Source organism: Oreochromis niloticus, linkage group LG5 (assembly GCF_001858045.2).
Source record: "Oreochromis niloticus isolate F11D_XX linkage group LG5, O_niloticus_UMD_NMBU, whole genome shotgun sequence".
NCBI classification, from domain to species: domain Eukaryota; kingdom Metazoa; phylum Chordata; class Actinopteri; order Cichliformes; family Cichlidae; genus Oreochromis; species Oreochromis niloticus.
Genome location: NC_031970.2, coordinates 17,677,357 through 17,700,138, shown reverse-complemented (window position 1 = coordinate 17,700,138; position 22,782 = coordinate 17,677,357). Strand labels below are relative to the sequence as shown.

Genomic DNA, 22,782 nt, shown 5'->3' with positions numbered 1-22,782 from the left:
ATTAATTTTATTGCAGTATAAAAGGGGCAATATATGTCAGTGTGGACCTGAAACATGACAAACGTGCCAAACAAAGGCTGGGGCATTTAAGAAACACATGTATGTGTTTTGTCTTTATTTATTTTTTTTTAAAAAAAACATTGGAAAGAAAATAACTAATTTCTGTTTAAAATAAATAAATAAAGAGATTTTTTAGTAGGTGTAGGTGCGGTGTTACAGAAGATGTGCAATAATATTCTCTGCGGGCCGAAGATGGATAGGCCGAAACAACACGTGAACCCATCTGGCCTCGAGTAGTTCGAAGATAAAGAGGACTGTAACTTTGTAATATTTTTACTATCAGACTTGGAAAAAATACAACCACCACAATGTAGTATAGTGTGACTGAAGAGAAGCATCAAAAGAGGTATGAATCCCTTCTGCTTTTTCTTTTAGGACTTCCAACCAAAAACAGGCAAACACATAAACTATGCGCAATAGTGTCTCGGCATTAATGAGCGCAAAAGTGCAAGTAAATAGGGAAGTGCAATCCACAAATGCTGCCCTCAAGTCTACACTAAAGCGGATGTTGATGGTTAGAACATGATTTAGCAAGTATTTTGACAGCTGAAGTGTAATTTCAAGCTCTTTAAAGCTGAAACCACATTTTCTGTTTTTAGACTTTCAGATGTTTCTTTACTTGAGATTTCTTTTGTCTTCCATGGTGGTAACAGGAATTTTTTTTTTTTTCAGTGGAAACACTGAAAAAACAATTAGTCCACGGATCAAGAAAATAACTGTACTCCACGTACACAGGAAGCTCACACACACACACACACACACACACACACAGAAACCACAGCCTTTCTCTTTATCTTCATGCTTCTGGCTTTCTAGAAACTTGTGCCGTGACTGCAGTGGCCTTTTCAAAAGCAAAAACTATAAAATTACACTGCAATTTAAAAAAAAAAAAGGATCTCAATTAGAACATCTGCACTTCTTCATCTTGACATTTTCACTAAAACTGTTTGCCTGCTTCATAAAACCACACACACACACGCACACACACACACACAGCTGTTCCCTCTTACATTTTAGCACCGTGTTATGACCTTCTCAAAACTGCTCACACAAACTTATGAAATTATCTGCTGCAATTGTTTTTAAAAAAGAGAAAAGCAAAAGAAGGAAAGAATGCTTTTCGAACGTTTGTCTAACAAACCTGCCTGTTTTTATCATGCAGAAGGGGATTGCTATAAATTACAGGCCATTTATAAACAGGCGTTCAAACAAAGTGATTTATGAGGAATGTAATTTCTTTAAATCTAGTTTCTTCTGTGTCTATGTGCTTTAATGAACTACATGTGACTGCTGTAACATGCCTGCTGCTGCTGGTTTCTTTTTACTATAGCAATGATTATTGCTTTAGACTTTCTGTTTCAATGATATGTAAAATATGTTTGCACTACCATAAAAAAAAAGTTCTATTTGAAAAATGCAGATGTGCTTTTTTGCCTAAGGCCTCAAAAGGTATTTGTTCAACCTCATCCAGCAGGGACAGATAAAGTCCACAAGACTTCTTAGAAAGAAGCTCATTTCAGGATTTCTGAGAAGACGCTATTCAGGATCAGCACGCTCTCCTGGGTATGGCTATGATTATGACGCAGGATATTTCACATATTACTCTGCTTCCAAACTACCACATATGTCTGGGTGATGGCTCTGAGTATTATTGGAATAAATATTTTTGAAAAGCCGGACAGGATGTGCCACAGATTTTACAACAATACGCAAAAACCCGGCGTCAGAAATCATCTGCAACAGCCCTTATTTGGCCAGATTCTCGTAAATGAAACAAGATATCAACACCTACATGCATTGGAGTGTAAGCTGCAGGCCGATGCAGGGATCTATTAGATACATTCCCGAGAAAATAAATACCAGGAGAGCTCAAATAAGCAGAAATGTAACTGCAAATGAACTATAGTTTAATCTAGAGCTGCCTGTGTGCAAACAAGCCCCAACAGAGCAATAAAAGAGAAGATTATCAGAAGCCACAAACTGAAGCACAATCAGCTTTTCCCTGTCTCTACGGCAGTCTTGACCCGGTTTATATATTTTTTTTAGTTTATTGTCACAATAACAACTTGTTTTCTCGAGCGTAATTACTCTAAAGCTCCTAGAAAACCTTCCGCCGTGTTTTTCCACCAGGATCGAGGGAAATCTATATTACTGGAAATAGCCAGTGAGCATTCCTATTATCTTTAATGTCGAGGCGGTGAATTCCCAGAATGAAGGCTCTGTCAGGGCCGCCCGGCGGGGCGGAGTCAAGCTCTGCAATTATTCCTGGAAAGCGACTAGGCAGAAGCTGCCGCGCGGTTCCTGGGAGCGGAGCGCAGGTTCAGCGAAGGCGGGGAGCCGCCGGGTGAAACGAGGGGAGAGATGTCGGAGAAAAACAGCGCGCTTCGAGGCGGTTATCCTGGGAATTAACCGAAAAAAAAAAACCCCACACATGCATGTGCGAACCCGGTTTGTCCGTCGGAGGAGCGCTAATAGCGAAGCTGTAGCCCTGCCGCGAAGCGAAACAACCAGCGGCGGTTGGAGCGGAGTGGGAGTTGGTGCGGCCGGCGTGACGTCAGAGCCGCCGGTGCTGCGAGTTCTCAGAATAGACTTCTAGGAAACGGTAAATTTTAAAAGCCAAGCCTTTACACTCTGTCCTTCACACATCGGGATCTCATTCTGGCGACAACACACTCCAACACAGTACTGCGGAGAGCTGAGCTTTACAGTAGAGCCGCTTTTAGGTCGTTTCTATTATATTTTATTGTTGTTTTCCTCTCCGCTGATCAGTGTTAAGGACAGGAGCAGAGCCTGTTTGCGTGCGCGGAGCTCTTCGGGTTACAATCGAGCTATTCATACATGAAACCCATGTCACCGCGGATTGTTTGTTAGCCAGATTTTTCTTTTTTTTCCTCCTTTTTCTTTAGATATATTTTAGTCTCTGTAGGTTTTGGTTGTTTTCTGAAGAAAGTCCGACTGGATTTTAGCCCAGAGGAGTGAAGAAATAGCATGATTCTTTGTGTACCCGGGTGAGTTGACTTTTCTTTGTGTCTCTGCTTTCTTTTTGCTCGTCATTGTAAAGAAACCCAGCCGGGAAATTTCAGTTTTTATATATATGTATTATTTGTTGCTACGTGGAAAATTGCCTTAATTGGCCTTAATTATTGTTATTGTTGTTCAGGTGAAAACAAGACAAATGCAGGCCTGTTGCAACATCTAAAGTAACCTTCTAAAAAAGACTAGTTATTAACCAGCAAAGCTGAGTTCATTTTTTAACTCAGCAGTAAAAATAAGATAAAATGCGATAAAGTCAGTTTTTTGAAAAATAAATAAATAAATAAATGAGCCAACAAATATTAGAATTCCATGGTTAAAAACAAGGAAGCTATGATAAATCGTCCTGCTGTGTTTGTTTATGTCTGTTAACCAGTATCTTCCATCTGATTTCCAGTCCTGGAGCTCATCTGCCCACTACCCCGTCCACTGAATCCCCGCGGGGTATGCGGGAAGGAACTGTAACCCCCACTCCCTGCCTCCAAAGCACCAGTCCACGATGGGACCCCACAAAAGATCTGAGGGCCATTACCAGCAACTTCTGCTACCTAGAAAATTCAGGTGTGGTTTAAAACACGCTTCACATTTGTTCTCATTCCAAAAAAAAGGAGAAAAAAAAAGCATTCCTAAAAATCCTCGATGTGTTCCAGGTATTGTTTGGTACGTTTCATTATCTGCTCTGAGAGATTAGTTGATTGTTCAGTGCTAAGTAAACATCAGGCTTCATGCAGGACAACATGATCTGTTCACAGTGACTAATATTTAGGAATTTGTGTGTGTAGGATGGTACTGGGGAGCTGTGACTGCAGCCCAGGCCCACGCTGCTCTTCAGCAGGCATCTGAAGGAGCCTTTTTGGTACGGGACAGCAGTCACCCTCTGTACATGCTGACCCTGTCGGTCAGAACTGCCCGCGGCCCCACAAGCATACGGATCCAGTACAGCTGCGCCCAGTTTCTGCTCGACTCCAGCTCCCCGGCCAGACCCAGCCTGTCATCCTTTCCCAATGTTCCCAGTCTGGTGCAGCACTACATGGGACCAGAGAGAAAGGCAGAGGAGGGAAAAGTGGAGGAGGAGCCCCCTTCAAAAGCCTCTCAGCAGGGCATCCAGGAGACCACAGTGGTACTAAAACTCAAGCAGGCTCTGTACAAGCCCCAAAGCCTCCCCTCTCTTCAGCACCTCACACGCCTCGTCATTAACAGACAAACTGACTGTCCTGATCAGCTACCACTCCCGAGGCCCCTGCTGCGTTACTTACAGGACTATCCCTTCAAGGTCTGAGGGGGGGTTGGAGGAGGAGAAGAAAGAGGAGAGGAGGTTCACCGAATCACTATTAACAGCTGAATCTCAGCTTACTTAAAGGAAAAAGAAAAAAAAACACTGTTAAGCGGGCCCTTTGTGCCCGTAAAAGACATTGCTGCTTCAGCAGTTGGAGGCCAGTTGCAAAAATACTGGACACAGGGTGATGTTTTTTGGTGACAAAATGTGTACAAATTCAGTTAATACTGACGTGTCTGGTTTCAGACTTAAATTGTTGAGGACTGGATGTCGAAGCACCCCAGGAAAAAGGAAAAAAACAACAACAACAACAAAAACTTGTGAGAAACATGAAGTACTGTACTCTGTTTTATGATGGATGTGGAAAATTGTCCATATCTTCCCCCCTCCCTCATCAGTTCTGGATGTATATAGTTTCCTGAGAAGTACACTGATTACACTGAGACATCTTTTATGCCATTTTATTTTTGTTTTCTCAGTACAGCATCTTTTTGTACCTTTTACATGTGTACATTTTTCTATTAAAACCACCAGCTGGACTCTTGGCGTGTCATCCTTTTACATTTGTATCCACTTGTTATTCATCTGTGTTGTTTGAAATGCCAAACGTTACTGTTGTGTTAAGGCTTGCGATCGCCATCACCAACCCCCGCATGACGACTGCTCTTGTGACACTTGTTAGGAAATATTTTCCCTTAAATCACCTTTGAAACACAAAGACTTAGTGGCCTTTAAACTCTAAGTATGTGAGAGAAGCAGATTGTGTGAGGAAGTAAAGGCCATGCTGCGTGAGCTTTTGCTCAACAATGCACGCCGCTTGCATCTGAGTCAGCGAGCGGACAAGCTGAGGGGAGGACCGTTCGTCAGCGGATTCACAGAACTACTGAATGCTTCCTGGGAGGAGGGTGAGCTTCTGAGAGGGAGGGTTCCGAGAAAAGCTTCGGTAATTACCTTCAGCTTTGGAGCCTGCGTTTTTTTTTTGTGCCATCTTGCACACATTTTTTATTGTGACGCAGGATGTGATCACGACTGTTACTAGATTAAAAGTGCAGCGGTGACAAGAAAACAATGCGCGCTTGTGCAAATTATGAATGCTGGGTGTTATCAGATCAGTGTGAGCGCGTGCTTGGTGGTTCAGTGGGGGTAGGGGAGCTGAGGCAGCGGCGACCTGAGCTAAAGAGCTAAAGCCAGTGTAATAGGATCTCAATTTCTCAGTCCAGAGCCTGCTTGTGGTCCTTGTTTGACTTCTTCCTTCTGAAGGATGCAGAATCGAGGCCTAGGAAACACAAAAAACGAGCCGGCGTCACCGATGCTGAAACCCCAGACACCTGAATCAAATCACAGCGATGGCCCTAAAGTGGGCTCATGCAGAGTGATTTCATATGAAAACTGATATTGATGTAAAGCAGTTTTATAGAACAGACCTGCCGGTGATGTCATGCCGTGCCTCCTTAAACTGCAGCCTGTCCACGTTCCCCTCCACCCACTGTCGAATGAGTGGGGGGTGTCTGGGGTCCACCTCCAAGTAAGCATGACTGTTTCTCACCAGGAAATAAAACAAAAAACCCACAGAAATGTAGCAAAAATTACTCATCAAAAGGACTCGATTTTGAAAAGAAACCCTGAGATGACAGCAGGACATGCCTGGAAGTGCACTGCATTCACTGGAAGTCTTTTAGAAAGCTTAACACATTAAAGAGGCAACACGATACATGTGTTTTTCAGAACATGCTGTTCTTGTGACAAGCCGCTTTTGCCTTTAGAAATTGAACACAGGTGTGTCCATCTGTGTGTGAGAGTTGGCTTTTTTTTGGTTTTTACCCATAACTGGACAGAATCTGAGGAGCCAGGGTCAAAATCTGCTTGATCACTTTTAGGCCGTCTTTGCCTCCGTCTAAAGCAGCCGGGTCTTCAAATCTGGGGAGCAGCACACAGCAAAAGCACACACTATAAAATAGATCATACCATGTCACATATTTTAAAATGTTTTCTAATGGAATCTGATAAGCTTATTTATCAGATTTACATTTTATCAGTGTAAAGGTTTTCCCTAAAGGGTCTTACAAAAACAACAAAACCAAAACTGGCCTACGTATTTAATTCTTTTTTTTTTTTTTAGTATTTACAATTTCTTTATTTCACTGAAATGCATAATTACAATAAAAAGCAAAATAACATGCAAATTACAGCTAAAAGTAAAGAATGAGTGCACATTTCCTTCACTATGATCATTTCTTCTAATTTAAAGATCCCAACATTGATTAAATGGTCACCTACTCATAAATAACAAATATTAAACAGTATGTTAATATTGTTATATTGGTTTTACTGTATTTATTAAACAGCTTTAACAAATACAATGTTTAACAAATTGTAGCAATTGTACAATTTTTTACAAATTTAACTATATTTGTAAGCAACCCGAAACAGTAAATTCTGCTTGGTTTTATATTCCCAGACATTATCTTTCATAAATCTTTTATAGTTTCATATATTTCCACCTTCTCCTATAAACCCAACAGATGAATGCTTAACGACATTGTAATTATTCACAATTGTTGTTGTCAATTATTTTAACAATGCAACCTTAATAGCTTACTCTAAAGATTTGCACATTCTGCATTTAATAACAACTTCTGTGAATCCAACTGAATAAAGCTTTTTTTAATGTTAAACATAGACAGGTTAAATATATATAAAATGAGAATGGCTGATTGCATTTTTAGTCACCTTAAAATTTCAGGTTCAAGGGACGCCATGTCTTCTGAAAACAGGTACGGAGGGTTACTGACCAAAGTTGTAACTGGCCTAATGAGTCTGAGTAGAGTTTCTGCATCTGATAAAAACAAACAAACAAAAAAATCTTTTTATCAGCAGAGGGATTAGCTTTGTTATTTAGAAAAAAACATGCAAAACTTTCACTGACCCTTCATGACATCGATGTGATGAATCTCTAATCTATCCTCAAGTCCCAATCTGCAGACGAAAATCCTTTTTCAGATTTTATGAAATCTTTATAATAACGTAATGTAATCTTTATAATAACGTAATGTAATCTTTATAATAAAAATAAATCAGTGCTAAAGGACATTTACAACATAGTTTTCATGGGTTATGCTGCAATTACCTTAGTGCGTTCTCTCTTGTTAAATCCACGGCATCCTGGCTCTGATCCAGGGCGACGCCTTTAAGCTGGAAAACAAAACACAAGAGCTAACTTTACGCAGACGTTTTCTCTGTTTTCCTGTATTTGTATGCACGGGAAAATTTGGACATTTTTACTACTTTACAATCTGCTAACAGAGGAGAGTCTAAAATATGCAAACACAGTATAACTGGAGTGCATGTTTGATCAGCTGAGGTGAGAAGATGTACATGTGATGTGAGGATAGCAGCTTATCAACTGGAAATCTATAACTAATGATTTATCATATCGGTTATCCTATTGATTTTTTTTTTCACTGTTAATCGATGTGGCTCGGCTACAGGGGAGGGGGGAGCAGGGGCTTCAGGGTGTTGTGTCAGGGGAGGTTGACCCACACAGCTGTTCTCCATCACCGGGTCATGCCTTCCCTATTTCAGGAGGACCGGACGAGAGAGCGGTGTGTGCTGCGCAGAGCGACGCAGCTGGAAAGCTGCACCTTAACTCTGTAAATAAAAAAGACACTTAACAAACTGTAACGCTGTGGTTGTCCGGTCCTTCACTGTTATAATCTATTAATAGTAAATAAATAAATTCATTAAAAAATGAAACTTGACATACGGTCATCACAAGCCTCGAAAAAACACTCAATTAGCTCAGCCTAAAGAATCCACTGTCAAATATTCTTTAGAATAACTCAATGACACATAAAAAGCTGCAGCCTTTGTATCTATGCTCACTGTTAGGTTAAGGCAAGAGTAACAATCATCTATTTAGACTTAAGCTGACAATAGTAGTGAGCAACACTTTCCAATGGCTATGGATCGAAAAGCTCAAACAGCAGTTTGAGTGTATAATAAGGCCATGACATTCACCCCTGTCAGTACCTGACCGAGGTGAGCATGGTGTTCCATTCCTCCAGAGGAATTTATTCAACTTAGAGAATTAATGCCAGGATTGAAACTGTTCTCATAACACATGACTGCCCACCAACTTACATTGTTGTTTTTCATAATTTGTAATTTTTCTCGAACTGATGCATCATGTTCAGCATCTAAACAAGCTGACATTTGCTTGTTATATGGGATTAGTTTTGAAAATGCTTGGTGCTACAGGAAATGTCACAACTTCCTGAAGAGAACATGAACGTCTGTACACAACGTTACTGATTGCAAAGAGGATCCTGATCAAAATCACAGATGTTCAAAACACAACCTCATCTGACAGATGTTAATGAGGAACAAAAAAAATATGGGTCTTGAGATTTTGCAGACATGACCACTAACTGCCAGACATTCAGTTGTTAGCTTATTTGGACTGTCATGGTGACAGTGTAGGATCAAGCGAATAAGGCCCCGGTCACACAGGCTTAAAGACCTGTCAGTGACCATCTGGCAACCTCCGGGTCATGGAGGAATAATGAGTTTACCCTGACCGATTGCAAGTGGTTGCTGAAGGCTGATGGCAGTCGCTGGGAAAATAATTGTTAAAGCTGCAGCCACACATGCCTAAAGACCGGACTCTGACCCCCTGACAACCACCTGTTGCTAGGGAAAAACATGTATTCTCTGACTGGTTGTCACAAAACTCATTGTGATCGCTTTGTGTTACAGCATGTTGCTGTGATCATAGTTTGAATGGTAGTGACAGACCTGTCTATAAACTAGTGCGAATAATTCAATGCTTCATTTAACGCTTGGCTCTGAAGCATGTGTTAAACGATGTAAACGCAAGTGTTTCCCCCTCATTTGCGACTAAAAACAGTCCTACAATAGATATATTTCATCACAGCATCCCTAAAAATAACTATAATAATAGTAGTAATGATAATACATTTTAATATTATTTTCTGGCATTGTCTTCTAACGCTATATTTTGCTAACTCCTCTAAAACTGCCCAGCGTTGTTGGTGTCATGATGTCACAGTGCGCTCACACAGAGGCGTTACTGCCTCAGCAGGGCAGTTTGTCATTAAAGGACTAAATAAGTCTGTCGTTGCTGCAGCAGAAAGAAGATGGAGAGGCAATTTCATAACACAAATGAGTGATGCAGATTTAAAACACACTTTAACTGAAATATAGCAAAAGTGCAAACTGTTCTGATAATGCAGGGGCGATGTTGTGACTTAGAAAGTGTCCGCTTATTTTTATTTGTTCTCTAAATAGCGTCAAAAACGTTAGCTAATGTAGCCTAAATCACTCAAGATTATTAGCTAATTTTAGCTTTCTGAGCCATTAGTCTGCTGGTATATCGCTAGCTGCCAGCAAAAGGGGCTGATGTAGTTTATTATTTTAGTTTGTTATAGATGTCTATTCCTGTTCTGCGCTTCATTGTTTGTCTACACTACAGCTCCAGATCCAACTGAGAGCAAGTCAAAAGGAAGTCTATGTCCCGTAGCAGCCCGTATTCAGTCTGAATATTGTTATAAACATGGATCAGTTTATGCCTTTTATTGCTTTGCAAACTCTGTTTCACTGTTACATTCAACTTTTGGGTGACAGCACAAAGTCTCAGAGAGGAGCATTGAGAGGGAGAGAAAGGGAGAAAAAGAGAGAGAGAATAAATAAACAGGCAAGAGTGGACATGTATATTTTAAAGGGAGTGGAGCTTCTGTTTTGCCCATTTTCTTTGATGACGATTTTTCCTCCTACTGTCGAGGATGGTTCTTTCCGGGTACTCTGGTTTTCTCCCACAATATAAACACATGCAGTTAGTGGGGTTAGGTTAATTGGTGATTCTAAACTGCTCATAGGTGTGAATGTGAGTGGGAATGGTTAGTGTTGCCAGTGTTAGTCCTGTGACAGTCTGGCAACCTGTCCAGGGTGTATCCCACCTCTCGCCCTATGGCAGCTGGAATAGACTCCAGCCTCCCCGTGATCCTGACAAGGATAAGTAGGGGAAAATGGATGGATGCATGGATAATTTTACATTTGTGTGCTTTCCAGTAGCACACTTAGAAATGTCAGTGGACGTTCTAAAGAACATATTTATTGATATCAATAGTAGTGTTGGACAGGATTCACTATATTAATGTGACAAACTATAAATCTATTCTCCACTCTTGAATTTGCAATAAGTTTTACACAGTCAAAATCAGAAAGCCTCCAGAAGTTGTATTACAATATGCAGATGAACTGTTAACTTAGTCTGATACCAGACTGGTTCAATTATACAGCGTGCTGAAGGCTGACGGCATTTGATACCTGCAATAATATCACATACTTTGCTAATTAAATTGCAAAAATATTTAAAAAAAATAAAAATGAAAGCTTTTTTCACAAGCCAATAAAAATGCACACGGGCCATTAAACTCTGATCCACTGACCTGAGGGTTGTTAGGTGGAACACTGAATTATAATTAATATTAATTATTAAAATCGACACTATCATAACGTCTGGATTTAGCAGCACAAAAACTTGCCTCCTTTTAATGTCAGAAAGCTTTCCAAGAAAACAGAGTAAAGGTACATTTTTATGCCTTAGTCTAGACTTCATATATGTCTTATTTTATTTCATTTGAAAATATAATTTAAATTTTACGCCTGAAGGGCAACAACGGCAATCTCTAAAGCAACCACAGCAATAACTTGGCGCTTCCATGCAACCAATTTCACCCAGTGAGGGTAGAAATCTCCAGGAAGAACTGAGAACCAGTTGGGGGAATACACATTTTTCCCTAGCAACCAGTGGTTATATCACAACCAATGAGAAACCTCAATACACTGCATAAATTTCACTGGAGTAATGAAAAATTTGACTCATTGTCAGTGTATTAAGACCCAAAGTGAGGGGGAATTCATTAATAAGTTAAACAGCCTTTTTCCTGTGGTGTGCCTTATTGGAATTCCACTCATCTGAAAACTTATAACACAAATTTCTACCTGAGGCAGTGTCTTCAGCAGGCTAAGAGAAATGGCACCAGACCCACATCCCACTTCCAGGCACGTAGGCTCCATCTTATCAGGCACGCCCATCTCAGTCTTCATCTGCAGATCATTGAGCACCAGCTCGACCAACTCCTGCATCAGCAAAGACGAAATAAAAATCACATTTTGGCTTATGTGTGATCATTCGCTGGGTCTTCACTGTGAACATGCGCTGCCTCGACTTTTCTTCTACCTCCGTTTCAGGTCGTGGTATGAACACAGGAGGCCTCATCTTCAGCGTCAGGTCCCTGAAGTCCCACTCTTCAATCACGTACTGCACGGGCATCCTAACCCACACATGAAACCATGTAAAAATTTTCATTGAAAATCATTTAAATGCATATAGAGAGATCTATGCACAAACTCACCTGGAGAGACGTCTGGTGCAGAGCTTCCATATCTGCTCTGTTTGTTCTCGGCTGAGAAACTCTGTTAATCTCTCCTGCTCAAGACTTTCTATCTGGATAAAGAAACGCTATGTGAACTTGATCCACGTTTACTGCATGTCAGTGCAAGTGCTGAGGCAATGTAGATTCAGCAAATTACAGTTTTAGCTCCGAGAAGATGAGCAATGATGTACTGGCTGGACAGCTCAGGCTCCGTCACAGCTCTCTCCTCAAAGTGCCTCTTCCATAAGTTCACCGCCTGAAGTGGTGTAATCCTGCCTGCGGGTAAGGCTGGAGCGCTGCATGTACGGACAGCATGGGACCTCCAAAGTACCTAAAAGCATTACACTTAGGATTTATTTTTATAGCGAGCATTATTGCCTTTATTTTGATAGTGAAGCAGTGAGGAGTAGAAAGGAAAGAAGGGAGAAAGGACGAGGGAAGGCACGCAGTAAAGGGCTGAGGGTTGAACTCAAACCCAGGCTGCTGAGTTCCGAACCATATGGCACATGTTCACCAGCTCAACCAGGGAGCCAAACTGGCACCCGTTACATTAAAGTTTAAATAAAATTTCCAAGTATCCAGAAACCAACTGCGTTTTTTTAACACTGATGTTAGACTCCCATTCAGCATCTCCTCTGGGGAATTTCCGGCAACTTTGGAAATCATCATGATTTATTTACACCACTCACAATTACTCATAACATGTGTCTGACTGACAAGTCATAATTAATTTTCACTTCCTCCCTATAACCGCGGGGTTAATAGGGAATCTGTAAGTCAAGTTAACTTACATTACTACATCTCCACACAGTTTAATGTAATCCAGTAAGAGAGAACTGTTATTATTAGTTACTGTATGTATATGGACAATAATCCTTTTATTTATTTATTTGAGTTATTTAAGCTTATATAGTATTTATTTAGTATAGGGTATAAGATATGTGTCATGATAGATAGATAGATAGATAGATAGATAGATACTTTACTGATCATCACTTTACTGATCCTGCAGGGGAAATTACTATGTGATAGCAGGAGCATAAAGAACTATAACCTACAATAAAATTGCTTGAAAGTACCACAGGCTCATAATAAAGGCCTTATAATGTGAAGTAGTGCAAAATTTTATATGCAACAGTGATTTAAAAAAAAATGAAGCAAAAGAAAGACAAATAAATACAAAATAAGGCTGGGATTGTGCAAACAATAAATTATACTAGCATATAATAGTGCAAACGGCTTCAATAAATAGCAAGTACAATTTCAAATCCAGCAGACAGCAAGCAGCAGGAAGGTTTGATACTGATAAGTCTGAGGAATGCAGACAGGTGTGTTCACCTGTCAACAAGCAGGAGAGCTTTTGTAAAGCTTTATCGAGAACAGCAGGAATGTTTTCCTGAAGTTTCCTAAAGGCTTGAGTCAGTCTGAGCTCTGCTGCCTCTGTAATGTGTGTGCCTGCCACTTTATTTTATTAAAAAGAAGATAACAGAAAACAGATTTGGTCCAGTTGCGTCAATGGAAATCAACTGATAAACAGTTCAAGAAAGTCATGTAACTTGGTCTGTGCTTACAGGTGCGTCAGTTTGTAATGTGAGTAATATTTCCAGTTAGCAAGGCAACGGAAACAGGTTTGGACTGTTGGTTGGTTTTTAAAGCCGTGACACTGACATGCTTTTGTTTGTTCAACACGTTGGACGCAACGTGTCGACTTCCGGGAAAAAAAGTCAAAAAAATAACTTGACCAGTTACCTTTGGTCCACCACTCCTGCACCCAAAACATCTGTAGTAGCTTGTACTCAGCGACCTTGTCCACATGGTTAACAGTATTAAGTCTTTACATCGTTATTCATTGGGTTTCCGGAGTCTGTGCGCTCTCGGGCTGAACTCGCTGCATGGCGGCAGTAGTCGGTTAGATCAACATGCTACACTTTACGGCCCTGTATGAAATTCAAACATTTTTCTGTGTCGGAAAGCTAACTAGCGGGGCTCGAAATGTGTCCTGCACGCGGCACAGAGAGCGGCTGCGGCGCAGTCTGCGCAGCGCTGACGCTACTGAACGACGTTGCTTTCACGGACTGTAAAACATATAAAGCATTGCCGTCATAGACGTTAAGTCTGTAAAGTAAGATGGTAAAATAGCATCTATAAATGTAAAAGTCATTAGCAAGTAATAAAAGTAGTATTACATTTGGTAAATACTACTATTCGAAACCTTTAAATTGTCTAAAAGAGAAAATTTCCTTAGTGTTGTGCAATTGTTCGGGGCCCAATACTTTAAAGCGTTTTTATACGACAACAGAGTTCGTGTTACTTTTATATTAATTTTAAAACATTATTGGTGCTACATACATACGACTTCCTCTGTCTTATTGTTGCCTTTACAGTTTTTGCAACGGCAGTTTTTATTCCAGGGCTAAGTTACTGGGTGTCCCTGAACGCGATATTATTGTTGTTCTTCCCTGTCTGGTTTTTGCATGCATTGATGTGTCGAGTTATTGAATAGTTTGATGCCTGGGTGACCATAACCTCTGCTTAATACATTAATAACAGATTTTATAGGGCGTCTTTTAACTTTAGACCTGCTTTTAAGTACCGAAGGACGTCGCTAGCTTGTTTTTAAACGTTAAAGCTACATGCTAGCTCATGCTGCTGTAAATAAACTGGGAAGACCCAGAGGAAACACACAGGAGATACCTTGTTAACGCAATTTGGGGCAAGTTGATAGGGCTCAGCAGGGTTTACACACCTCTGGATTAGTTCTCCATGAGGATAAAATCTATGATGGGCATGCCCACTCGAATAGAGTGTATATTTTTCAGTGAGTTTCACCCTACTCTGGGACCCAAGATAACATATCAGGTAAGTGTGCAGATGGTCTGGTAAAGTAGTTTTATTTTATTTTATTTTTTTTATATATCCACTGTCGTTATGATTGTCTTTATAACTGCCCCAGTTGCGAGCTTGTTCGTGCCCTGGGTGTGTTTTAAACGTGTGAGGCAGGTATTTAATCCTTCATAGTAATTTGGCATTGACGTGTACTCTGCATAATCCGTCTGAGCTCATGTATCTTATTGGGTATAGTTTGTCATACTGTGTCCTAACAGGTTCCAGAAGAGTACATCTCACGGGAGCTCTTTGACACCGTTCAGGTTTATATCATCACCAAGCCAGAGCTACAAAACAAATTAATAACAGTGTATGTAGTCTTATCCTGCTCGTCTGTCTCCCTGCCTTGTTTGAAGTCCTTAGTATTTAAATAATAGTGTATTAACTTAATAAACCAATCTCTCTTTTTTTAATCATAGCACTGCAATGGGAAAAAAGTTAATTGGCTGCCCCGTGTGCATCGAACATAAGAAATATAGCCGAAATGCCCTCCTGTTTAACCTCGGCCTTGTTTGCGATGCCCAGACCAATACTTGCGGCCTGGAGCCTATTGTTAAGAAGCTATCTGGGTACCTTACAACTCTGGAGGTAAAGAGTATCATATTTTCACATGTTCATGTGATCGCTTTCTTCAGGATGATTTCTTAGAGATTTTCTGTCTTGTTGTGTTGCAGCTGGAGAGCGGCTTTATATCCAATGAGGAGAGCAAACAGAAGCTTTTACCCATTATGTCGACTTTGTTAGAGGATCTTAATGCCACAGGAGCCTGCAGCCTACCCATTGGTATTATTTGGCATCTTACTGGCTATAAGTTTTATCTGTGGCAAGGAGCAGTATATCTTTTTAATATATAGCTGTGGTCACACGTTTACACACATTCATCATGGGCATGAATGTCATGGTAATTTTGGACTGTTTCGTTGAACTGTTCTTTTTTCCGGGGTGGAATTATTTTAAATCTTTAATGACTTAAAAAAAACAAGAATTAGAATTTATTTTGGATTTTCTCTAATCCACACAGGGTCAGAAGTATACATACAGACTCAAATATACACATTCACTTAAATCTTTTAATAAGTGGTGCTGAAGTTTCTACAATGTCTTTTAACTCTCCGAGACTAACTTCTTGTTAGTGATCATGATTTACACGTTTTACATGATTTTCCTGGTACTTTCTCTTTTCCAGCATAAAAACGCTTGTTTGACATCACCCATTAGATTGGCTAATACTCAGAACAATGGGTATAGGAAGGGAAATTATAGATTTCCCTTCCACAAGTTTGACTGCAGATTCCAAGATAATCTGTTTAAACAACTACATGTAAGTACAATGTATTCTGATGTGTCAACACTCTGCTGAAGTCTGGAAGATTGTCAACATCACATGAGAGGAAATTGGTTAGGATTTTCAGGAACAGCCCAGGAACCACCAAGGCTCAAAGCAGCCATAAATAGGTGCCGACCAAGAAAGAAACCCCTGCTCCATAGTTGACAGCTGCCCACACAGATAAGCCAAATGCCTTCTGGAGAAAGGTTTTATCGACAGATGAGACCAAGACTGAGCTACAGTACTGTAAAAAAGTACTTGCTCCCTTCCTGATTTGTCACATTTACATGTTTTAGATCATAAAATAAATTTTAATTGTAGACAAAGACTAAAGACCTGAGTAAATACAAAATGTACACAGCGTTTATAACTGAATCCTGTACAGTCTGTGGGTTTCAGGCTGTGGAGGTCCAAAGTTCAAATGTGCTTCGACCTCCTACCGTCTACTTTTATAGCTAGATTAACGCAAATATGATGTTGTGTAATTAAAAATCAGTACATACAGACGCTGCAGAGACTTAAAGCTGTTATCCGGGTAAAGTTGATTACTCCATCAAATATGTCTTGATGCATGCTCAATCATCCAGGTAAGTAAATCCCAAAAGGTTGATTCTGTTCATCTGGATGTAGCGTTTTCAATGGAAGAAATGTTTCGTCATTCATCCAAGTGACTTCTTCAGTCTCAGCTGACCGCAGGTCTTTGATCAATGGGCTTTGATCAGTGGTTGTTGATCAATGGGCAATTTGCATATTAATGATCAAGGAACTGACCTCAAGCCCATTGTTCATTCAGTGGGCTGGTTTCAGTTATTGTGCAAATGTACTGTTTATAAGGTTGGGGAAACCTGCAGTCAGCTGAGACTGAAGAAGTCACTTAGATGAGTGACGAAACGTTTTTCCCATTAAAAACGCTACATCCAGATGAACAGAATCAACCTTTTGGTACTCCATCAAATACATATTAATATTAGACAATAACTAGAGTAAATACAACATGCATTTTTTAAGTACATTAAGGATGCCTGCTGTATGTCCATTCCACCCTAGAAAAAGAAAAGCTCAGAGAAATCTTTAAAAGCCCAAAACTGTAATAATGTCCATGTACTTAGTAATACTGTGGCATGTGCTCTGTTACTGTGCTGCAGATCATACTGAAAGGATCATAAACTATAGAGCTGCAGCTGCTCTACTAGACAAATCATGTCATTACAGCATTTCTAAATGAACTCAAGCATCTAGAATAGAATAGGATAGAATAGAATAGCCCATTATGTTCATTATACATGTACAACTAAATTGTGAGTCATCCACACCAACTGTGCCGGAATAGAATAGAAATAGTAAGACAGTAGGAATAAATAACAAGCAGGAGAAATATATACAGGACAAGATAAAAGCTGATGAGGCTTACTCAGGCCATGGCTCAGATTGGTTGGTTGGTTGGTGGGTGGGAGGGCAGGGGTGGGGTTGTGTTTGTCAACAGTCCGAATGACCCAGGGGAAGAAACTGTTTGTCTGGAGGTGGGGGACCTGATTTACTGGAGGTTCCGACCAGAGGGCAGCGGGTCAAACAGGGGTGGCGGGACACAAAGGGTCACCTGTGATGGCCCTTGTTTTCCTGAGACAAGAGGATCTCCAGGAGTGGCAGAGAGCAGCCACTTATTTTGGGGGCAGTATTAATTACCTTCTGCATAGCCTTCCTGGTTTTAGTAGTTGCCCCTGCGTGGCAGACATCCAGGCAGTAGGACAGCACACACTTTCCACTGAGGAGAGCTTTGTTATGCATTATGTTCCCTAACAACAAGTTTTCCAATATCTCTGATAAGCCCTTATCAGCCAACCAACATGCTGCCTGGGCTATGGTCCAAAGTGAAATTATGTGGTTGTTTGGATTGATTAGTTAATGTAAGTCAAGACAAAGCAGTGCCACTATGCAAGCAGCTTTGCTCTGACTGTTACTCTTTTTAGAAATTCAGAGATGGGAAATGCAGGCTGATGTTTCTGAGTCAAATTTTATTTTAAGAATTTACCAGCTGCACATAGGCAGTATTCACATGTTGGTTGGCAGCAACAGATGTCATCAAACGATTTTTTTTTAAACCGCTCTTACTCTTGTTTGTTGTATCCTTTTTAAGATGAGTCTAACACCATTCATCTAAAGCTGATCCAGCTGCGAAAAGACCCCCCAATAGTTCAGGAGTACGACGTGCCAGTCTTTACCCAGTGCAAAGATCATTTTATCAAGTCTCAGTGGGATCTCACCACTCAACAGGTAGGCTTTCAATGTCAACAACCTCTGGCTGCAGCTCTTGAGAGGTATTTGATAGCACTCTAAGAAGTGCTTGGAAGAAAGATCAGTGTTTAAACACTTGTTATCAGCTGTGCTGGAAGTGATATAAGCACGTTTTTATATCCTTTGTTTTATGATTTGAAAGAAGGCATTAGTGCAAGACAAGATGCTCTTTATTGGTACAATACTGTTTTATTGCTTTTATAAGTTAACATGTTTACAGCATTTAGTTAACCAGTAATGCAAATAGCACTACGTGCCTCTAACCCTTATCTATTTGCTGCTAACTGCAGATTCTTCCCTACATCGATGGATTTAGACACATCCAGAAAATTTCTGCTGAAGCAGACGTTGAGCTGAATCTTGTTCGTATCGCAGTGCAGAATCTCCTGTAAGTATTTTTCAGCAAATACAGTTGTACTCTTCAGTAACCTCACACACGTACTGCTTCATCACAGAACTCTGTTTTATGTCGTTGTTTTGATTAACTGATAAACCAAGTGTGAACACCTCTGTAAATGCAGAAGTTTTAATAGTTTCCTGCTCTGGACCATTCAGGTGGGTGCTAACACAATCCCACAATCTTCCCAGGACCTCTTGTAGGTTAACATCCCAGCAGATTCACTTCAAGGTCAGGCCGTACAGTACTCAGAGAAACCTTAAACACACACACACACACACACACACACACACACACACACACACACACACACACACACACAAGAGCTCAGTTGGCATGTTAAAGTTCGTGACAGCACAATTAGAAAAAGACTGAAGAAGTATGGCTTGTTTGGAAGGACTGCCAGGAGGTAGCTTCTTCTCTGTAAAAAGAACATGGCGGCACAGTGTAGGTTTGCAAAGTTGGATCTGAACAAACCACAAGACTTCTGAAACAATGTCCTTTAGAAAGATGAGACCAAAAGTGTTGACATTTAACCAGAATGCACAGCGCTGTTTGGCAAAAACCAAACACGGCATATCAGCACAAACACCTCACACCAGCTGTCAAGCACAGTGGTAGAGGGGTGATGTTTTGGACTTTGCAGCCACAGAATCTGGTGACCTTGCAGTCATTGAGTCAACCATGAACTCCTGTGTATCCCAAAATATTCCAGACTCAAATGTGAGGCCATCTGTCCCAAAGCTACTGTAAAGCTTGGCCAAAACTGGGTTATCTGACAGGACAATGATCCAAAGCACAGCAGCAAATCTGCAACAGAATGACTGAAAAATAAAAGAATCAGGATGTTGCAATCACCAGTCAAAGTCCAAACCTGATTGAAGTGCTGTTGTGGGACCTTCAGAGAGCTGTGCATAAATAAATGCCCACAAACCTCAGTGAATGGAAACATTATAACACAATGACGCGAGAGACTGATAAAGTCATAGAGGCAACGATAAGCTGAAGTTATTGCAGCTAAAGGTGGTTTTTCAAGCTACCGAATGAGGGGGTGTACTTGCATTTTCACTCTGTAGTCAAAATACACTTCAAAAAGATGTAATTACTTCTCTTTTTAACTTCACAGGTACTATGGTGTTGTGACTCTGGTGTCAATTTTCCAGGTATTAAACTAATCTCACATCACATCACACATATATGAGTGTAGTGGAACAGTTTATCAGGGACCATTAGGGCCGTCTGCGGGATGTTAGTTTTAATTGAAAAGTTGTAATTTTTTTTCATATTATTCCTTCTTTATTCTGGAAATGTTTTTTTTTTTTTTCTGTTTTTGTGAAAGTGGATCTTTTTGTGCAGAAATAATAACCGTAAAGCAAGCATCAGTTCTGAAGGCCATTCTGATAAATGGGTTCATGTATTTCAAAAGAAAGTCAATTTATATACTGCACATTGCTCTCTATGCGCCACTTTGAATACAAAATGTTAGGGCAGGTTTTTTAAGTGAGGGAAGGCTCTAGTTTTCTGATATTCTGCTGTGAAAAAATTAAAGTTATTTAAAAGTGGCTAATACTTCCTGATGACTTGTTCTGGTTGCCTTCTTGTCTTTCTCTAGTACTCTAATGTGTACTGCACCACCCCAAAAGTCCAGAGCCTCATAGATGACAAGTCCATTCAGGAGGAGTGCCTTAACTACGTCACTAAGCAGGGTTAGTTGGGGTCATGTCCATTAAAACACAAGTGTTAATCTTCATTTATTTTGTGACGTTAACTGTGCAGCTTTGCCCTGTCACTGTCAGGTCAGAAACGCGCGAGTCTAAGAGATGTGTTCCAGCTGTATTGTGGGCTAAGTCCGGGAACAACAGTGCGAGACCTTTGCTCACGCTACTCACAGCAGCTTCAAAGGGTCGACGAGAGGTTAGCGTCGCTCAAATTATCAGTTCCTGAAAAGACTTAGCGCTCCTATGAATTCAGGTCAGAGTGGCACTGGCTCATACTGTATGTGTGTCACGTCACTTGTTTCTCCTCAGGAGGCTGATCCAGTTTGGACTAATGAAGTGTCTTATTCGACGGCTGCAGAAGTATCCCGTGAAGGTGATCCGCGATGAGAGAAGCAGGCCTCCTCGACTCTATACCGGTTGTCATAGTTACGATGAGATCTGCTGCAAAACAGGCAGGGTTTGAAGCCTTCTTTGATTGTTGGACAAAACTTAAGAACTGATGGTGTGAAACAAGTGTGCTTACAATATCCTGATTTTACAGGGATTACTTACCAGGAGCTTGACGAACGTTTGGAAAACGATCCCAATATTGTCGTGTGCTGGAAGTGATGGGGCAGAAGGGTACAGCAGTGCCTAAGCAGCCAAAGATGCCTTGAACAAGAGAAGGAGGTTTCTTCAATTAACTGAGAAAATAATGAGTAGCATTTTGCAGTTTTCTTAGCTTAGTTTTGTTAAAAAAAACAAACTTGAAACATTGGATATCAAACTCATTATGTGGCTATACAATCCATTCATTAAATGGAAAAAAGGCTAAAAATATGTATTTATGTAGGTTTCATACTTCATACATATTTTACTATCTTTATTGCTTTGACTCTACTTATAACCCCAAATTCATCTCATTTTTACTGCACAAATAACATTCCAACATAAAAACAGATTGCACTGCCACATACCCTTTAGCTGATTCTTCCCATTCCTGGAGGGTTGAAGATCCCTTTGCAGTTAGTTAATGCAATATTATTAGCATTATATATATAAAACTGTTGCTATAATTTGTTGGAATGCAAAAAACATAACTGAAACACACTGGCATGTATTTGAATTTGTACTTTAATTTATATGCTGCATTTCTGCTCTAACGGAAGCACTGAGAGCGTTTCTTACTGCAAGATACATCCACCCATTCACACACAGATCAGGGGCAGTTTGGGTTCATTGTTTTACCCAAGGATATTTAAATATGTCGAATGGAAGAATCACTGACCTTCAGATTAGTAGGTGATGAAGCATATTATTTATAACTGCTTACAAAATAGTAAAGACTTTTTAATGTAACTTAGCGGCAGTAAAATTAATCTTGGGAGTGAAGCCCTGGAACAAGCAGGTGTACAGTCTGATGTTATCAGACTGTGAAGAAAATATATGAAATAAAATGCTTTGAAATTACACCCGCCATCAATAAGTTTTTAATAATAATTTCATGTACTTTTATTTAACAGGATGACTTGAATTTCATGTTTGCAAGTACTTTTTACACTACCATATACACTCACCTTAAGAAGCACACCGGTTCAGCTGCTAATAAGATCACACAAATATCTAATTAGCTAATCACGTGGCAGCAACTAATTGCAGACTTGTACTGAGACTTTTGTAGACCTGCCAAAGTTCACAGCAAGCATCAGATTGGGGAAGAAAGGTGACTTAAGTGACTTTGAATGTATCATGGTTGTTGCTGGTCTGAATATTTCAGAAACTGCTGATTTACTGGGATTTTCCTACACAACCATCTCTAGTGTTTACAGGGAATGGTCCCAAAAAAGAGAAAATATTCAGTGAGCGGTACTTCTCTGTGCAGAAAGGCCTTACTAATCCCAGAGGTAAGAAGAAAATGGCCAGACAGCTTTGAGCTGATAAGAGGGCTACAGTAACTCAAATAACCAGTCAGTACAACCAAGGTATTCAGAGAAGCATTAATGAAAGCACAACATGCCAAATCTTGAAGTATATGGCCTACAGCAGCAGAAGACAAAGCATCGGGTGCCACTCCTATTAGCTAAGAACAAGAACCTGAGGCTACAATTTACACAGGCTCACCAAAATTTGGACAACAGAAGATTGGAATAATGTTGCCTGGTCTGATCTCAATTTCTGCTGCAACAGAGGATCAGATTTTAGTGCAAATGACATGAAAGCAGTTTTGAAGGCAAAAGAGGGTCCAAACCAGTACTAACAGGGTCTACCTAATTGGTGATTTAACAACTTTCTGATATGTACGAACTAGAATACATTATACGTAAAATAATTTGTTTTGACCAACAACATGAATGATT

The 22,782-nt window shown here is 40.2% G+C and overlaps 3 protein-coding genes across 8 annotated transcripts; 2 read left to right on the top strand and 1 right to left on the bottom strand.

The window, feature by feature from the left end:
• Nucleotides 1-2,326: 2,326 nt before the first annotated feature.
• cisha (cytokine inducible SH2-containing protein a) lies at nucleotides 2,327-4,766 on the top strand. 3 transcript variants are annotated; one of them, XM_005453485.4, is made up of 4 exons: nucleotides 2,327-2,662; nucleotides 2,967-3,068; nucleotides 3,491-3,654; nucleotides 3,876-4,766. In XM_005453485.4, the coding sequence occupies exons 2-4, from the start codon at nucleotides 3,049-3,051 to the stop codon at nucleotides 4,370-4,372; spliced, it is 681 nt and encodes a 226-aa protein (XP_005453542.1). In that variant the 5' UTR covers nucleotides 2,327-2,662; nucleotides 2,967-3,048; the 3' UTR covers nucleotides 4,373-4,766. The 3 variants fall into 3 exon arrangements, with proteins under 3 accessions (XP_005453542.1, XP_019214791.1, XP_003448359.1); XM_019359246.2 differs by lacking the exon at nucleotides 2,967-3,068; XM_003448311.5 differs by having other exon boundaries at nucleotides 2,328-3,068.
• Nucleotides 4,767-4,814: 48 nt separating this feature from the next.
• Nucleotides 4,815-13,847, bottom strand: hemk1 (HemK methyltransferase family member 1). 2 transcript variants are annotated; one of them, XM_005453484.4, is made up of 11 exons: nucleotides 13,576-13,847; nucleotides 11,984-12,157; nucleotides 11,806-11,897; nucleotides 11,631-11,724; nucleotides 11,393-11,530; nucleotides 7,497-7,561; nucleotides 7,296-7,345; nucleotides 7,100-7,205; nucleotides 6,191-6,286; nucleotides 5,794-5,904; nucleotides 4,815-5,645 (listed from the first exon to the last, which is right to left on the bottom strand). In XM_005453484.4, exons 1-11 carry the CDS (start codon nucleotides 13,639-13,641, stop codon nucleotides 5,573-5,575), a joined length of 1,065 nt encoding a protein of 354 aa, XP_005453541.1. In that variant the 5' UTR covers nucleotides 13,642-13,847; the 3' UTR covers nucleotides 4,815-5,572. The 2 variants fall into 2 exon arrangements, with proteins under 2 accessions (XP_005453541.1, XP_025763013.1); XM_025907228.1 differs by lacking the exon at nucleotides 13,576-13,847 and having other exon boundaries at nucleotides 11,806-11,893; nucleotides 11,984-12,126.
• On the top strand, nucleotides 13,213-21,895 carry nprl2 (NPR2 like, GATOR1 complex subunit). Of its 3 annotated transcripts, none has more exons than XM_005453483.4 (11): nucleotides 13,213-13,399; nucleotides 14,931-15,022; nucleotides 15,132-15,300; nucleotides 15,387-15,495; nucleotides 18,174-18,310; nucleotides 18,622-18,719; nucleotides 19,855-19,891; nucleotides 20,341-20,434; nucleotides 20,525-20,642; nucleotides 20,756-20,898; nucleotides 20,988-21,895. In XM_005453483.4, exons 3-11 carry the CDS (start codon nucleotides 15,139-15,141, stop codon nucleotides 21,053-21,055), a joined length of 966 nt encoding a protein of 321 aa, XP_005453540.1. In that variant the 5' UTR covers nucleotides 13,213-13,399; nucleotides 14,931-15,022; nucleotides 15,132-15,138; the 3' UTR covers nucleotides 21,056-21,895. The 3 variants fall into 3 exon arrangements, with proteins under 3 accessions (XP_005453540.1, XP_003448360.1, XP_005453539.1); XM_003448312.4 differs by lacking the exon at nucleotides 13,213-13,399 and adding an exon at nucleotides 14,265-14,685; XM_005453482.4 differs by lacking the exon at nucleotides 13,213-13,399 and adding an exon at nucleotides 14,280-14,685 and having other exon boundaries at nucleotides 14,908-15,022.
• The last annotated feature ends 887 nt before the right edge of the window (nucleotides 21,896-22,782 follow it).